The 19,276-nt window shown below is 43.5% G+C and overlaps 1 protein-coding gene across 5 annotated transcripts in view; it reads left to right on the top strand.

The window, feature by feature from the left end:
• Positions 1-19,276, top strand: part of LOC143284028 (uncharacterized) — a 244,453-nt gene that overhangs the window by 94,912 nt on the left and 130,265 nt on the right. For all 5 annotated transcript variants that reach the window (XM_076590593.1, XM_076590590.1, XM_076590592.1 and 2 more), the window contains one exon: positions 14,703-14,863. In XM_076590593.1, coding sequence (XP_076446708.1) covers positions 14,703-14,863 — 161 coding nt within the window. The remainder of the gene's footprint in view (positions 1-14,702; positions 14,864-19,276) is intronic.

Here is a 19,276-nt window from a genome sequence, read left to right as displayed (position 1 = left end):
ACACACACACACACACACAAAGAGAGAGAGAGAGAGAGAGAGAGAGAGAGAGAGAGAGAGAGAAAGTTGGAAGCGGGTGTATAATTCTATCCTTGAGCTGACCACCCACTCAGCAGGCATGTAGGTACTCTGCCTAAAAGGACATTTGTCTAATGCTTCAGAGTATCGCCCGCTTGCCGCCCTCCACGTCACTTTGCTGTAAGTGCTGGGTGTGGAATTAACACGACAGCAGTCACGACCTTTGTGAGATCACTCTGGGGGGCCCGGGTTATCATGTACGATATCTGATGCTGCTCGTCTATTTATTTTCTTATATCTGATGCTGTGTTTTCTGGGTGTTTCTGATTTAGAGGAAGCCCGTGCGATGATTGAACGGTCGGTGTGTAGGACTTCAGTCCGGACATTGCAGAGTTCGATTCCTTGCAGAGTTCGATTCCGTGCGGCACCACATGTTTGGTAAAGTGTGGGGAATGTTCCCGATCTCCGAGTCAGTTGTTTGTTTGCTGCCTGATGTGCCTTCTGTCTGATCTGAACTTTCTTTTTTTTCCTCTGTGTGTCATTGATGGCATGCAGAAGATCAAAGCCTTCCTTGGAGATCCCTTTATCCGTGTCGGAATTAAGAGGGTTGTGGAAAAGAAACGCACAGCAAGCGCGCCTCCGAACATGGCCAGATTTGAGAAACGAGTGATACACGTGTTACGTAAGAGCCCACACATGAAAAACCATCACCATGCACGAGGGAGCAGCAGCACGAAAGGAGCGGGATGAAGGGGAGGAAAGACAAGAAGGAAGAGAACTCTGCAACATGAAAGGTTTAATATTCATCAATAGCATGTTCGTGTTTATTTTTCCTGCATTATTAGGATTACCGAGTGCAAGCGGGAGTATGTTGGGAAAATTGAAAAAATAAAACAAAACAAAACAACACAACAACAAAACCCAAACAAACATAAACAGAAAAAAGAAAAACAAACAAACAACAACAACTACAAACAAAACAAACCCGTTATCGACTTTGTTATATTATGCTTTGGGAATTTGTGATGTCTTATGGATGGGTAACAGTTTGTCAAAAGCTGCATTTCTGAATCTGAAATGTGGTGTTGCCATCGGAAGTTAAGAATTATACAGTATTTTTGTGAGGACACCAATGGTAGAGTTATTTGAAAATATTTTGTTTCAGAGCCTACAGTGGAATGAATTAGGACACTGTAATGGCCATTCGCTGTTCGGAATTTTTAGATGTCATATTGGGACACGTATTTTGATCTTACTTTGAAAATATTCAGCTTCTACAGAATTTTTGGGGACGTTTTTAACCCCTCCAAACCGAAAGCCGAGATGAAAGGATGCATTGCTTTCTGTGAGCTCCTGTTCGCTGCAGTGCAAATGTCACCAGGGGTTTCCGCGATTCATAGACACGTTGTTGTGCTTGTGATTTGAACTGATGAGTTTCAGAAAAAAACAAAAGAAAAAAAAAAGAAGAGAGAGAGAGAGAGAGAGAGAGAGAGAGAGAGAGATGTTTGACAGAATGGTTGTTCATCACTGATGGACTCGGTCGACTCACGGAACACTGGCAAGGGATGATAGTTTCGAGCCACAGAAGTATATTAAAAAACACTCAAGCATTGTCATGCAAAGCGTGTGCGTTACGTCTTTGTGTACAAAAACAAACAAACAAACAAAAAAACAATAAAAGAAAACAACAACAAACAGACTGAAGAACTTAAGAGAGTTCTCGCGCATTTCTTGGGACCCTTCCAGGGAACGTCATAGACAGTGTACCACACACTGTGACACACCAGAGGGAAAACAGTTAATTGTTGACTTTGTTTGGACAGGGGACGCTCCGTCAGTGTGATCAGATAAATAGAACAGTGATTGAAACATTCAGAACGACGCGGCATTTTAATCATAAGCGCAAAGGTCGAGTGGCCGACCTCTGCTGTAGTTCATGATATTTGCAAACGTGGCTGGAAACACGTGCAAGAGGACGCCAGCACAGGGTAAGAGATAAAAAGACATCCGTGGAAACGCGAGCTTTAGACGAGGGCACAATTAAATGTGATGACACGGTAGGGAGACGAGCTAGACTTCAGCTGTATTGTACACTGCGCGAGAAGACAAAGAGACAAAGAGATTTTACTGCACCATGTTCAGAGACACAGGACATTATTCTGGTGTTATTCATTCTGGTGTTATTCACTCGCTTATCCTTGCACATCACTGCATATTACCAAAGACCGAGACGCACCCACTGAATGCATGCAACACACTCGCAAAGCGACAAGTCAATATAAAATACAAACGAGGGGTGGTGGAAGGGGGGGATGGACTTCAGATATTAATTACATATCTATTTCATAGAATCAACAAGACATTAAAACACGTAAGTAATAATGATAATGATTAAGTTGAACACATCTACTCTCGCCTCATTGTGTAATGCTGAGCTGTCAAAAGTCAGTCACAAAACGGAAATGCGCCGCCGGTATCTCACGATACTGATGGATCAGGGTGTACTACCTCTGCGTTGTTTACTATAAATTATGTTAAAAAGAAAACTTCTGTTACTATCAAAATATCTTATACAAAACGAGTTTTAAACACTGATCATTTTAACAAGAATTTGCGGCTTACTTTCAGGATAGTTAAGATTTGGTTTCGTCCATCATGAACGAACATTTTATCCAGTTACAAAATATCTTTCAGCCTTGGAACTGCGACTGGGTTATGAATAATAAGAACACATTCACACACACACACACTCACTCACACACACACACACACACACACACACACACACACACACACACACACACACACGCGCGCACCAACCCTCCTCGCCCACGCCCCCCCTCCGCCCCCCTCGAAAAAAACCCCATAATAACAACCACCAACCAAAAAACAAAGTCTATTTTGCCGCGGGATGTTCAGAGGTGACATACGGGAATGATCAGAAGACCGAAAGAGCAATGACGAAAGGTTGTCTGGACGGAAAGAGATTAATTTTCCACAGTCGCCGCTGTAAGTCTTAAGACTGGACCAATCGATTCTATAGGAGGCGAAGAGTCCAGTATCCTCCGGCCCCTCGCCCCCAGCACCCTGTCTCTCGTACACCCCCACCCCCTTTCACTGTCTAGGATCTTTACCCCCCCCCCCACACTCACTTCAGATGGAAGTTACTCATGAAGCAGACTGGAATGAACCCAGGAAAGCACGGTCAGTAGCTAATCGACGTTCACTGGTCTAGCCAACGGCAGCCTTATATCACCATTAATGTCGATTTCGAAAACGAAGTATGGCTGCCTGAACGGCCGGGTAAAGACGGCCATGCACGTAAAGCCACCAGTAGGAGTGGAAGCACATGGGAGTTACAGCCTGCGAGTGTATTACATGAAGTCGTCGTTAACCTTTCGTATACTGTTGCAGTAAATTGATCTCAGTCTGCGGTCTTGTGGTCTTCACCTGTTCCAGGGAACTTGTACTTCGGCAGTCCTGGGAGATAATAGCCCCCCCTCTCCCCCAACTCCCTGTGTAGTAATGATATATGTAAATATTATGCTGGTAAAAAAAGGTTTAATCAAATAAAAGCAATATCGTCCGGTTTTATGTGTTTAGGTTTTCCCCGAAAACGGAATGTGACTGCATACATGGCAGGAGTGGAGACGGTCATACAAGGGAAAGTCCACGAACGAAGAGGAGGAGGATGTATTTTGGTGTGGATTATTTGCATAAATTACCATACAGACTTCGGGACAGGGGGTGGGTAAACTGTTGAAAAATAAGGTGAGACAGCCATTCAGTGTAAGGTAAAAATAAATAAAAGTAACGTAAAGAATTTGGTATTTAGATGTGGAATATTTGCATAAATTACCATACTGAAAGTGGACAGACTTCGGGACAGGGGATGGGTAAGCTGTTGAAAAATAAGCTTAGACAGCATTTCAGTGTAAGGGAAGAGAAAATAAAAGTAACTTACAGAATTCGGAAAGTACAAAGTTTTCTTCACATTTAAAACAAAAGGCAAACTAGAAAACTGAGTGCGTGATGAAATGGTTTGCCATTGTGGACATTCTGAAGAGGTGGCACGTCGCGAGAAAAGTGTCCGCCATTCAGGCAAACGCACACTGGTAACTTTTTTGCTTTGTTGTGCAAGGACCTTACCATGTTCTGAAACCTGCTCAGTTCAATGCTTTGACATGCAAGTTCCTTTCCATATACTGAAATCTCAAAAGGGCCTTTCCATACACTGAAATCTGAAAAGGACCTTTTCAAACTCTGAAATTTCAAAATGACCTCTCCAGACACTGAAATCTCAAACGGCAAACAAACGCGGGAAGATGCCCTTTAACGATCATAACATGACTGCATTGTTTGGACCGCAATATTATTGAAGCTTCGAAATAAAGAAAAGCACAGATGCCGCCCCCTCCCCCTCTGCACACACACACACACACACACACACACACACACACACACACACACACACACACACACACACACTCTCTCTCTCTCTCTCTCTCTCTCACACACACACACACACACACACACACACACACACACACACACAGGCAGACACACAACGCGAGGTCCTGACCACCAGACTATTACTATTACACACCTGTCTAATAACACTTTGTATGTATGAATAGACGTAAACTGGATATCACACACACACACACACACACACACACACACACACACTTCCTCCCTTCCTCCCTCCCCCCCCCCCCCTCTCTGTCTCTTCTTCTTCTTCCTCGTTCGCCTCCCGTTAGATCAGCAGCCCGGTGTCCTCGATGAAGGCTGCCGTCCGTCGCAGCTCCTCCAGGGTGCCGTACAGTTTGGCTTCCACTGCTGTCGATGTTGGCCGGTACTTCCTCCTGGATGCTGCATGCATCGTACTGTCTTGAAGGATGTGGTCGGTTGTCATTGGTCCCTCACCACAAGGGCACTCTCTACTCTGTCCAATGCCAAATTTTGTGTGCATGTGGTGGAGCAGGCCGTTGTGTCCAGTCCTCAGGCGGAAGATCTTGACCTGTTCCCGTCGTTCCAGCAAATGGTATCTGTCTTCTGGGTTATATTTGGGGTGCTGGAGGTGTCACTTTATTCCTTGCTGTGCCTTGATGATTGCCTTGATTTCATCGTATGACACCAGTTTGTTGGCCTGCTCCTTCTGTGCACCGTCTTTTGCCAGAATGTCCGCTTTTTCGTTGCCTCTGATGCCGCAGTGTGCTGGTATCCATTGTATCACCACTTTCTAAACTCTGGCACTCAGGGCAACAAGGGCTGAAGTGAGATGGTTCTGTTCTTTGCAGCGGGAGTTCTTGAGGGCTTGGAGCACAGAGAGAGCGTCTGAGAACACCACCACCTGCCCTGTTGTTCTTGTGGAGTTCTGCGAGACTGTTGTGGCTGCCTCACAGAGGGCTTCTCGCTCAGCTCGGAAGTTGGTGGAGTATTTTCCTGTTGGGATAGCAATTTCATCTCCGTCTTTGTATCGGAGGAAGATTGCAGCTCCACCACCCCTCGTTGCTTCTGTGGCGGAGCCATCTGTAAAGACATGGGTCCAGTCTTCCTGGGGGTACTGGTTGCAGATGTACTCCATGGCCAGGGCCTTCCTTTGGGTGTCCGACTGTGTTCCTCTCTTCTCCACTCCGGGAGTGCTGGTGACGACTGTTGGGAACACCCGCCTTTTCCAAGATGGGTGGGTGACATTTGCCGGGATAGGCTTTGCTTCGTGTTCCATCAAGACTGTTGTTTTCAAGGCATCTTGACTGGTGGATGAAGCTGCCTCTTTTCAGCCGGCTCTTGGTGGGTCTGCTCATTCTGTTGTTCATTGGATGGTTTGCAAGGCGTTTGAATTTTGCCTCTCTGTCTCTGCCTGTCTGTCTGTCTCTCTCGATGAGTTTCATGCAGACTGACGGACAGATCGGACGAAAGTTAGCAACTCATTTACAGAGGGAGCGTACAATGAGGTATGTTGCAGACGAGGCATCAAAGAAACAGCTCTGTACAGATTGTCGTTTAAAAGTCAGAAACTTTCCTTACAGGTCTGGGTCGAAAGCACAGTCTGAGGGTTTTGGTTCGTGGTCCAAAGATTTCAGTGGCGGGAGAGAACACAGAAAAAAATCACTGCAAACAATGTGGTCCATTCGGGAAAAAAAACCGAGTCGATATCGGCGCTACGTCTGTCACTAGCTTCAGTTCCAGGGATGTATTTGACAGCTGGCTTTGAAAACCCTCAGAAGTTTACCTCAGATCCCGAGGATCAGTGCTGTATAATTCTACTGTAGGATCCTCACATATATGCAGTGATAATCATGACAAAAAAGTTTCAGACATCACTCCTTTGCAAATGATAGTAATGCTCTCTGCTCATGGCATCAGTGGAGACATTGCTACTTTGCTAGTGAATCTGTTCACTGCACAAACACGAACAGCCTGGTGCTGTTGCTTGCACAGGAGACTGAATGATTCGAAACGACATTGAGTGTTTTCAAAGGAAACTGAGTGTTTGCTAAAGGACTGCATTGGAAACGAGCAGCACACAACTGGGAAGTCGAAAGAAATTTGAAAGAGCGTATCTGGAGAGCTATGTGCGAGGCCATCGCACCATCGATCGCCTGTAAAGAAAAATGGTGAAGGGGGGAAGCTGCCGCATATCTGTCCCGAAAGGAAGAGCAAGAGCCATTGCTAATCAAACGGATGTCTCCAAACCAACAATGGGCAGACTTCTTCAGGGTGGAGCGCACACACATAATGGGCCTTACCCGAAACAAGACCGGAGAAACATGCTGGCTATGTGCATCACTCTCACTGTGTGTGTGTGTGTGTGTGTGTGTGTGTGTGTGTGTGTGTGTGTGTGTGTGTACGCAAGTTTGCTGAACGGAGCCCTTTTTGTTTAATTGTATTTCATTTTATTTCATTCATTTACTTATTTAATGTTTTGTTTTGTTCCATTTCAACTCTACATACTTAAAGAGAAAAATACCCGTAACATTCATTCGCTCTCAAGGCTTGACACGACCAGGTGCGTTGTGTCTGTCCGTGCGACAGACCTCTGTCAACCCCCAGTGCCCTCATCACTCCTCCTTTAACATTTGTTTCAAGCAAATGTGGTGTGGCATTTATGGATCAGTCCACACACTTAACGCCTCCATGAAGCTGTCACTGAAACTAAGGAAGCTGTAATGCTTGTCAAGGAAACTAAATGCTTCGGAGTGAGACTAACTGCGTGCAAAGGAGACAAAAGTGCTTTTAGAAGAAACTAAGTGCTCAGTTGCACCAAAGACCAAATGCGTGCAAAAGAGACCAGATGTTTGACAAGAAAACCCTAAGTATCGCAACGCAGCTTGTAAATTTTCAAAGGATACTAAATGCAGGTTGGTTGCTTGCAGAGAGACATGTTTCTTACAAACAAGAAATCTGCGGTTAGTCTGACCAGGTGAATGGGCTTTGTCTCTGACATGTGGTCTTGAACGATCAGACATTTTCCTTGCAGCATGAAAGTTATCGCATGTGGTAAGACCAATCCAGTAGAAGCAATTGTAGTTGCGGTGGTGGGAGTGGCCTCCGTCTGTCTCGCAAGACTGGAATGCGCTTCTTGTTCAGATCGTTGAGCTTAGAAGGGGTATGCGATGATTGATCCCTGATTGTCCTGGAAAGACTATTGCTGTTACAGGCTTCGCATCAGAAAGTCGGTCCAGTTTCTTTGTGCTGGAGCAGACTTGAAGATTGTAGAATACGCATGAACGTGGCCGACGCGGGCTGTTGAATCCCTGGACATATCACCACTCGATTTGTTTTGTTTTTGTGTGATAAGGACGAGCGAGTGAGTCATTTCCCCTTCTTAGCTTCTTCATGGAGTTTGATTTTTGAATCGATAGACATAATCCGAAGAAATGTGAAGAAAGAGGCGAGAAGAGGCAGGGTTGAAATGTCTGGAGAGAGAGGTGATACGACAGATTAGATTTAAGGCTCCAACCCAATGGTCTTTAGGGCTAAAACAAAAAAGAAGGTAGAATGAAAATGAGGACGAGGCAAGACAAGTATGAACCAGAGGGAAGGGGAGTAGAGTGCTGGAGGGTGGTGTTGTGTGGACGGGGGGTGGGGGAGAGGGGGGAGAACAACTGATGGAATCAATGACTCGCACCGAACCTTTGTTCCAATGTCCCAGTGCACAGCGTTACACGCCCAGCTTCCCCCCGATGGTTAACAACGCTGGAGGGAGAAATGTGCCTACGTCCGCCTTTTTGGGTCCAATCTAACTTCCCCATAAATGACGGACTTTTTGTGCGTCTTCTCTCCCCCCTCAGGAACTGTCGGATTTGATAGACAGGAGAGGACCTAACGACCCTGTTGGCTAAAAAGTCTGGCTGTCAGCGGTTTTAATCAGACTGGCAGGAGCCTGGCAAGCCTCCTCTTCACGTTTGGGGATTTAAACCGAAGCCAAATCATCGGTGCAAAGTTTAATCATACTTTTTCTCGATTGCGTCGAAGGAGGGTGGCAGAGTATGAGCTGAGAAAAGAGGCGTTGGATCTGGACCCTACCGTGGTCCTCACCGCTGACAGAGTCGTGCGACCCTGCCGGGCACAGCGGGGAGTTGCGACACACTGCAGCGGGGGCGGGTGGAGGTTCACAACGTTTTAAGAGGATTGCCAATGCAGGCCCGGTTGGGGGACCAATCTCTTTCACAGGCTTCAAGATGGGTTCTTAGCGTGTCGCACGTTTTAGCTCGTCTTAGGAGTGTCCGCGTGAACAGAAGCTGCGTCTTGAAAGCATTCAATGTTTTATGTGTTGGTATTTTTATTATTTATTTATTTTTTAAAATAAATAATCTTGATAAAGAGTTGGACACCAGGGTTGACATAGCGTTCAGCCATCACGGGACTGGGGTGGGTGGGCAAGGAGACGTCGTTTACTTCACCAGATCCTCAGGATTGTTCATTATCAAAAGCAGCGATATTGGAGGACAGGGCAAAATCACAAAACAGACCTTAAAAACAAAGAAAGAAAGAAACGGATCAGAGTGCTGTTTGAACTCATAACCTTGTATATTTGATTTTTATGTTCTGTGGTACGTTCTGTATGCTCCCTGAGCTGAGGCGAAATACCCCTGTTCCAAGGGATCAGCCTTTGAATGGTTGAATGAATGAGTGAATCCATCTATGTAACTGATAATGTATTGTGCTCTGGGAAAAAATTATTAATGTGTCCCCTGAAGTCATGCATGGATTTATGGATTTATAAAGATTCCACTATATTCATGTTGCTCTCTCTCTCTCTCTCTCTCTCTCTCTCTCTCTCTCCTGGTGTTGCAGAATGTAGACGCCAGTGCACATTGATCAAACAGGAACATGTACATATATGAACGCACTAGTGCAGTTCCGTGATCTATGACAGACTGGTATTCCTTTGTGGCTCGAACATGTCATTCACATGTTCGTCATAGTGTTTGCGACCATTCGGTTTGTACATATAAAAACGCCCACTTTCTGTCAAACCCCGTGAAATGCTGAAACCCTTTGGCAAGGGGAGTGTGTGTGTGTGTGTGTGTGTGTGTGTGTGTGTGTGTGTGTGCGTGCGTGCGTGCGTGTGTGTGTGTGTGTGTGTGTGTGTGTGTGTGTGTGTGTGTGTGAGTGCGTGCGTGCATATATATGTGTATGTGTGTGTGTGTGTGTGTGTGTGTGTGTGTGTGTGTGTGTTCGTTCTTTAGTTTAGCGTCTTTTCACTATCAGTGATATAAGACGTTAAAAAAAAAGGAGGTGGCGGGGAGGATGGGGGGAGGAAGGTGGGGCATGGGGGGAGAGGAAAACAGAAAAAAGGTAAACTAGAAAACTACCGTAAAATGTATAACTAACATGCAATTACATTTGACAGTAACAATTCAATAATAATAATGATAATGATCAGAAACCATTTAAGTGCATTAAAGGAATGTAGAAATAGGGCTGTGAACTAATGCCTGTGAAAGTTCGACCATAAGAACCTCTTCAGAAATAACTTGACAAAAATCATCTGCAGAATTATTATTCTCTTTGAAATACTTGGGCAAGAAGGTACGTAACTGCTGGCAGTGAAACAAACAATGATGCAAGCTGAACTGCTTACCACAGATGCATGTAACATTTTTACCATACTTTATCTTCAGCGCATCAAGTTTTATACGGAAGAAAGTAGAGGTTATTAATCTTGTATAGCAAGCTGATGGATTCTGTATCTTTCCTTTAATAATATTCTCGGGGAATAATGTTCCTTTATGGTTTAAAATCTTTAACTTCCATCGGTTATGAAATCGACCCCATGCTGATTTTTCTAACAAAGTGTATGCCTCTTTTACGGAAAGACGGACATGTATTTTTGTCGATTTTTCTGATTATTGTGCTCCTCTTTTAGCTGCTTTATCAGCAGTTTCATTGCCATTAATACCCACATGAGAAGGCACCCAACAAAAACTGACCTCAGTCCCTTTAATCCTTAAACAATGTATCAAATGATTTGCCTTAATAACTAAGTCAGGTCTTGTTTCAAGGCTGAATAATTCTAGAGCATAAAGTACTGATTTGGAATCAACAAAGAATGCTGTTTTCGAGAAAACTATTTGACGGCTCACTAAGTAGTTCAGAGCTTGTATAATAGCAATTAGCTCAGCTGTGAATATGGAAAGATGTTTTTCAATAAAGTAAGATTTTTCAACTTTAAAGGCAGGAATATAGAAAGCCGCACCAGCATTTTTGTCATCAAGAACAGATCCATCTGAAAATATATCGAGATGATTCTGATATTTTTCTGTCATTTGAATTCTGGCAGTACTTGTCGTGATATTGAAGTTTTCTTCCTTTTTTGTTTCAGAATAAGTGATATCAAAATCCGCTTTCAACATTTTCCAAAAAGGAACAGGAGAATGATGTGGTTTTGCAGCTAACTCTTTCATGTTAACATCAGATTCTTTTAACAGATTTGAAATGTAAGTTGCAAGTGTTTCTTGTGATGAAATGGCTTTAGCTCTTTTAGGAAAATCAATGTCAGATCTTACTGTCAGTTCATCAGCAATGAAATTTTTTGTCATTGAAGTGTATCTCACAGCGAATTTTGCTGTTGCTGTTAACTCACGATGTTCATTTAAGGGAAGAATTCCGGCTGTTTTGTATGTTTCCTGATTGGATGCATGAGAGGGCACTCCGAGGGCAATTTTGATAGCCTTACAGTCTACACTTTGAATCTTTTGTAATAGATATTTAGGTGCACTGAAAAATATTTCTTGTGCATTGGTTATCTTATATCTTACAAGGGCCATGGCAAGATGAATCAATGTTTTTGTATCCATTCCCCAGGGTAAGCGGCTTATAATTTTCATAAAATTGATACTTTTCCTTGCCTTTGTTAAGATGTAATCAAAGTGAATGTTCCATGTCAGCTTTGAAGTAAGATAAACGCCTAAAAACTTCACTACCTGTTTATAATCAATGACGTCACCAAGTAATTTAATGTGTGTGTGTGTGTGTGTGTGTGTGTGTGTGTGTGTGTGTGTGTGTGTGCATGGTTGCGTGCGTGTGAAAAATCGTGCGTGCGTGTGTTTGTGTGTGTGTGTGTGTGTGTGTGTGTGTGTGTGTGTTTCGGGGGTGGGGTGGAGAAGGACGGGGGTGGCAATGTATGTAGGGAAAGGGGGTATGATCGCGGCATGATCACGTGACAGACGATGCCTTTCGACATTTTGAAACGGAGGATTACGTTCAGTGGTATTCTTTTGGCCTTTATGCCACGATAAGGTTTAAAGTGCTGGCTGATCTTAAAGCAGCATGGTTTCATTTGACGTGTGAACCTCGAAGCATTGCCATTGCTGAAGAGGTATCATGCCTACAAAAAGAACAGACAATGGTGAGATAATAAAGATCAAGAATTGTTCAAAATGTTGTTAACATCTAGTCTGATTTCTGTCGTTCCTGTTTGTTTCGTTTTCCCTCAGCATCGAGATGGTTGACATGCAAACTGAGGAAGTCAGGCGGGAGATTTGTTTTGCATGAAATGATAACATGGGCGTTTATTTTGCATGCATATAGACATGTTTGTCACACTCACACTTCTCTTTCTGTTTGTTTTCTGTCTCTATGTCAGTCTGCCCCCCTCTCTCTCTGTAGTTCTCTGTTTCTCTCGGTCTCTCTCCTCTGTATCTGTAATGCTCTTTATCACTTCCATCCACTCCCCCCCCCTCTCTCTCTCTTGCCCACATTCTAATTTACAAAGAGATTGCACGGAATTGATCTTTTTTAGTTGGTGTTCTTGTAGCCTTTGTTTGTGCGATGTCATGTGAAACCTGAGTCAGTTAAGCCCCTCCCCCCTCCCACTCCTCTAGCTCCTCCACTCGCCCCATTCCACCTTGGCCCCTTTCTATTCTCCCTTTTTTTAATTAAAAAAAGGATCCTCAACAAGAAATGTCGGCATCGATTCGAGAGGAATTCCAGCTTTCCAGGACACACAGAAAGAGATGCAGCGTCTGTGAAGTGTCCGAGCAGAAATGGACTTTTCCAGTCCGTTGTCGCAGTGACCGAATTACAGCGGGCGGCAGATGTTGCAGTTTGTCAGAATGCTTTTCAGGTTAGAGGTCGAGGATCTTTGGTACAAGTACAGATCAGTATGGTCACCTCACAAACAGGCACATGCGCTATGTGCGACGATTGCAGCGCACTCCTAACACACACACACATGGCCGCGCGCACACACGCGCATGCGCACGCGCACGCAGGCATACACACCCCTGCCCCTCTCACCCACACAGAACCAGACTACTTCACACTTGCAAACTATGACTCCATACTTTTCGCATGCAAATTACAAGCCGAGCATATCTGAATGCTTAAAAAAATCACCCAAGTCTGCATTATTGAAAGCACAACCACACAGACGCTATGCCCGGTGCTACTCTCTTTATAAAACTTTTTTCTCTGAAACTTATTTCATAAAAACTTTTCTTCCCGTCTCTTACTGATAGTCCAGTCAAACGCGCCATACTTGTTCAGAAGTTCAGTTGCACTGGACGCTTTCCAAAGCCTTTCCTTGCAAACATTGCCAAAGACTATCGACAGACGAAACGGAATATCGTATGTCTCAGGGGATTGAACTTCGGACTGCTCTGTGTGCAAGTATTCGAAGACTATTTTGAAATCGATTTATTGGAGGGGATTTAGAACAGAATCTGCATTTGGTTCGAACGTGTTTTCGTCTGGTTTTCCCCTAATGTAAGATGATTTGGTTTATTATTATTTCATAACGACTGCCAGAGCTGAAGCAGTAGTTCGTGGTGGTGTTTTTTTATGTTTTGAGGGAACAAGTGACGTCATCAAGGGCTGCAGAATTCGTGACGGGGCGAGAGACGTCATGAAAAGATCCAATCGCTTTACATTTCACGACTTGCCCTCACAGCTAATTCGGTTTGCAGAAATTCATGCCCCTAGGCTTGAAAAGCAGATGCTCTCCTCTTCAATGGGGACGGATGTTCGTTTATTTCTTTTACGCCAGAATGCTCTGGTTCCAGAAGTGTTGCACGGCTGGAGATTACAGTGTAAACTCCACGCTGGTCGGTCCTCTGTGGACGATGCAGTCGTGAAAACATTGTTGCACGTGCTTGTGGAAGGGTCAGTCCGAACAGTCCGAAATGTTTTCTTTCTTTCTTTCACAGTTGTGAAAATGTTGTTGCACCAGCTTTGGGACGGGTCTGCCCGATAGTCCGAAATGTTTTCTTTTTCTTTCTTTCTTTCACAGCTGTGAAAAACCTTTCTCGCACTAGTTTGTGACAGTTCGAAATATGGTGAATACATAATTTGATTTTTATTCCATTTCATCTTATCAATTTCTTCTTCTTCTTTTCTTTCTTCTAAGCGTGTTGGGTTATGCTGCTGGCTAGGCATCTGGTTTGCAGATGTGTTTTAGCATATATGGATATGTTCGAACGCAGTGACTTCTCCTTGAGTAATTGAACTGAACTTTCTTTCTTTTGTTTCGTTTCCGTGGATACGTGAAGGTCAACGTGCAAATCTAGACGTGAGGCGGGAGATTTGTCTGAGTTGTAGAGATACGGTGGGACACACATGCTGTCTTGCAGTATGCGGACGAAGCTTGAAACATTTATAACGCCAAGTGTTGCCATAGTCGTGTGTGTGTGTGTGTGTGTGTGTGTGTGTGTGTGTGTGTATTTAAAAGAGAGACAGACAGAGACAAAGAGAGAGCGTGTGTTTGTGTGTGTGCAAGCATGCGCGCGCAAGCGTGTCTGTACGCTTGCAATTAATTCAGGGTATTGAGTTCCTGGTGTGTGTGTTATTTTACTCTCTAAACATATATGAGTCATCATAGTGATACTGATAATAATAATAATGATGATTATTATTGTACTATGATTATAATAACAATAATGATAACAGCTACGATTACAATATAAGAGCAACAACAAGAAAGCAACATGAATAATAATAATGATAATGATACTACTACTACTATACTGCTACTGCTACTACTAACGAAAATGATAAAGATAATGATGATGATAATGATAATGAATAATAATGCTGATGATAAGTAGCTCATAATGATGGCGATATTGATGATTATCCATTTACCCTGGCATGTAAAAATGATGACGATGAAGATTATTACCATGATGATTATTATTGACCAAATTTCAAAGGGTTAATTGATGTCGATGTTTCAGCCATGTAGAGCGGTACACGACCAGGGAGGACCCCCGGCAGGACCCTGACTACGTGGAACCCCCAGAGCCCCGTGAGGTGGAGCTGGTGCGGGACCTCGAGAAAGGGTTCGGCTTTGTGGCCGGCAGTGAGAAACCTGTGGTCGTCCGCTTCGTCACTGAAGGTGTGTGTGTGGGGGTGGTTTTTTTCTTTCTTTGTGTCTTTGTCTGTCTGTCAGTTAATACACGGATGTCTGATACACGAATGTCACGGTTTCTGTCTGTCTCTACCTGTCTCTCTGTATGTCTGTCTCTGTTTCTCTCTCTGTCTCTGTCTCTCTCTCTCTCTGTCTGTCACTCTCTGTCTCGGTCTAGGTCTCTGTCGGTCTGTCTGACTGTCTCTCTTTCTCTCTGTCAGTCTGTCCCTCTCTGTTTGTCCGTCTTTCTGTCTGTCTCTGTCTCTCTATCTTTCTCTTTTTCTCTGTCTTTCTTTGTCTCTGTCCCTGTGTCTTTCTCTCTGCCTGTCTCTCTGTCTCTCTCGTGTTTAAGTAAAGTTATCATATGATTATGTCGGAAATTTAATTTACACCCGTCTACTCACCGCTCCACTTACCGCCAGTGTTATGTACGCTTTGGCCGAAACACTTCAAACCATTTGAGTCATGAGTCTGTCTCAGTCACTGTCGGTCGGTCTGTCATTTCTGTGTCGTTATGTGTGCATCTGTTTCTCTCAATGTCTGTGTGTGTGTTGGGTGTGTGTGGGGTGTTGTTCTTTATGGGTGTTTTGTTTGTAGCTCTGTGTTTGTTTCCGCCTTTCACTATTTTTCTGAATGTGTCTGTCGTGTGTGTATGTTCATCGATTTTACGTCTGTTCACTAAGAGTGATATTAGACGAGAGAGAGAGAGAGAGAGAGAGAGAGAGAGAGAGAGAGTGAGTGAGTGAGTGAGTGAGTGAGTGAGTGAGTGTGTGAGTGTGTGTGTGTGTGTGTGTGTGTGTGTTCGTTCTCGCGCACGCAGTGTGTATATGTGTTGCTCTTCAGAGGGTTTTTTATCGTACCTTTTCGCTGCAGGTTTATGTATTTACAAGAGGGGAAGGAAGACTAACCCTGTCAAGATCCGCAATCTCTGAGCAATGAAAGCCCTTTACTGTGAGCATTGTCTGCATCCCCTCCCCTGTCCGAACTTCTCTGCCTCTCCCCACCACACCACCTGCCATTGACATGTACTGTGGCCAAAGGTCGATGTACATTGAACTTCAGTCTTAGTTCTCTGTGCCTTTCCCCTCTCCCTCTCTTGGGGCAACTGGTGGTACCGTGGACATGTAAGTCATCGGCGCCTGAGGCCTGCAGTGTGTGAAATCCGGTGGGTTATCAGGCTGTTCCCCTTTTGTTGAACTGTCTGGAAATTTACTTCTGAACGTTTTCCTGAAGGTTCTTTCTCACATTCCCATTTGTTCCCTCGCCACCGTGGAACTGGTGAAAAAAAAAATTGTTTACTATCTAGACGACCTCACTGAACCTTATTAGGGCTGAAACGAGAAGTAAAGTCGAACTGACTGTTCGCATTGTATGATTGTAATGCATCGTAAATTGTATGTTTGTAACAGAGTGAACTTCAGTATGAGTGTGAATGAATGTGCTTGATTCAAGGAAGTGTATGTCGGGTTACTGGTATTTTTCTGTAGCTGTAAAACAGGGGAAAGCGGCTGTCCATGTAAGTTATTACGATGGAGTGGAAGAAGGTGCGTACCTTTTGTCTCTTTGTTTCTTGGTCTGCCGTCTGTTTCCCACTGTTTGTTAACAAATACAGGATCAGGAAAAACTGGGCGTTGATGAACGGCGATCTGGTTTTATTTTAAACAAAAACTTCTATCAGATATCATGAGTCCCGCATTGACACATTGAAATCGTCCCACATTCCATGACCGCTATGCTCCGGGGTGTCTTGAGACATGGATTGAGTTTTTTTTCCACCGCTTTGATCGGGCATTGGCGATTAAAAGAATCGTCATGTCTGTTTTCCAAGCTAGAATTGCAGTTTTATGTTTGTAAAAATATCGGGAAGAAAACGATGAAATGACAGTTACTTCCTTGTTCTGTTTTTCTTCACGGAAAGTGATGTACACTATATGTTTCGAATGAGAGCTTCTCATTTTGTTCTTTGGTTTATCGATCTGGTAACACGTTTACAGGAGAAACCGCTGTGGACCATATGGTGCTTATAAAAAATATATATATATCACATACTTGCACGCACGCACGCACGCACGCACACACACGCACGCTCACACACATTCACACACACACACACACTTTCTCTCTCTCTTACTATTACTCTGACTTATTCATTTGTTACATCTGAGCATGCAGTGTACATGTAACAATAGACGTACTTATGCTCATGATCGATTATCCCTCCAGGATATCAAACACACACACACACACACACACACACACACACACACACACACACACTCTCTCTCTCTCTCTCTCTCTCTTGAACAAATGGTTCAAAATCAATGTTATTACCAATTAACTATGGTGTACCTCAAGGTTCTGTTTTGGGACCTATCTTATTTTCTGCATATATTAATGACCTACCCTTATCTATCAAGACACCATGTGAAATGTTTGCTGATGACACCACCATTCATACTAGTCATACTAACCTATGTATCGTATCTCTTTCTCTTCAGGAAAGTATTGACCAATTGATTGAATGGTCCGAACTAAACCACATGTGTCTCCATCCTAAAAAAACAAAATTCCTAATAATCACAAGACAAAAACGTCAAAATATATCCATAAACTGTTCGCCTATTTTCATCAAAGGTGACAAGATTGAAGCAGTTGACCACCATAAAATCCTTGGCATCACTATCGATAATAATTTGTCATGGTCACATCATATTTCTCTGTTATGCAAGGTATCAAAAAATATCTATCAACTGTCTAGAATTAAACACTTTTTGGATCTTCACTGCCGAAAACTATTTGTCAGTACTTATATAGAATCACACATTAACTATGCTTCGACAGTGTGGGATTCGGCGAGTGACAGTATTATAAAACCTCTATTGAGTCTGCATAGAAGAGCTGTAAAATTGATTCTTTTAAAATCTTCATCATTGACTGTATCTGATTATAAAGCTCTCGATATCCTCCCACTGAAAACAAAACTTCTATTTAACAAAGGTCTGTTTATGTTCAAAATCATGTCTGGATTTGCTCCCCCCTCGCTGAAGAATAAATTTGTAATCAACACTCATCGTCATCTTCATAAAGTTATGGTACCACTTCCAAGGATCGATCTTTTTAAATCTAGTCTGTCTTATTCAGGGGGCTGTTTATGGAATGAATTATTATCCTGCCTCAATGTAAACACTGTAAAAAGCATCCCTAACTTTAAAAACATATATCGTGCACATTTATTGAAAAACATGTGATTATGTGACACATATCAATTATAAATTACAAACATGTATTGACTGTCAATATATATACGCCTCTCTCCTCCCCTGTCAGTCTCTATGTCTGTCTCCACTGTCACTGTCACTATATCTGTCTGTTGTCAGCCTCCCCTGCCTTCTTTACTCTTCCTCTTGTCCATTCTTCCTTCCGCTCTCCACCACGCCCCTACCCTATTGTCCTCGTTGTTATTCATCTATCGCGATATTGTATTGTACATATGTTCTATGTTATGTTTGCACATGCTTATGCAATTTTGACGTTGATGTTGTGAATTGACTCTCGCTTTTTTTTATTTTTTACTTTGTTGCTTTTTTTCCAATTATTATTTATGCCCAGAGGGCTGGATGTAAAAAAGTACTTTGTGCTTACTCCTTTACCCTCGTAAAATAAAAAATTTCGTTCGTTCGTTCGTTCGTTCTCTCACTCTCTGACTTTGCCAAAATGCAACTCTCCCCCTTATGCAGACGTGAACGGACGCACATATCCAAGCTCTGTCCTCTCTTCAATTTCCCTCTCTGGCCATTCCTAGGTCCTCTGTTTTAAAATGGAGGAGAGCTGCAGTCTCTGTTTAAAATGGAGAGCCCCCCGCGTCAATGTCATTGATCAAAAGATGCACGTGACCAGAAGAAAATGGGAACAGCCCCTTCCCATCGATCCAATCAGGATAACAGGGTGGGGCAAGTGCCAGCCACCCCGCCACGGTAACCAGGCAAGGGGCATGCACGTCAGGTCGGGTCTTTGCACAGGAATCTGGACGCTGGCTGGAATTATGTGCGGGACATCTTCTCCCGGAATGGGAGGATGCGTGCGTGATGGAGTGAAATGTGTAAGGAGGAAGAGGTGTGTGTGTGTGTGTGTGTGTGTGTGTGTGTGTGTGTGTGTGTGTGTGTGTGTGTGTGTGTGTGTCTGTCTGTCTGTCTGTCTGTATGTGTGCGCGCATCTATGCCTGCGTGTTTGTGTGTTTGCATCCGGCGCTATATTGTCAGTGCCTATTTAATTTTTTAAATTTTACAATCATGATGCTTTTCTGAGTCGTTGCAACTGTGAATAGCGAAAGATTAGACGATAATGTATGCACGCAACATATCCTTCTTTCTTCCATGTTACTCGATCTGGTTGAACGTCTCA

The sequence above is a fragment of the Babylonia areolata genome, chromosome 7 (assembly GCF_041734735.1).
Source record: "Babylonia areolata isolate BAREFJ2019XMU chromosome 7, ASM4173473v1, whole genome shotgun sequence".
In the NCBI taxonomy this organism is placed as follows: Eukaryota; Metazoa; Mollusca; class Gastropoda; order Neogastropoda; family Buccinidae; genus Babylonia; species Babylonia areolata.
The sequence above is the reverse complement of the archived record's forward strand: the minus strand, read 5'-3'. Positions and strand labels throughout refer to the sequence as shown.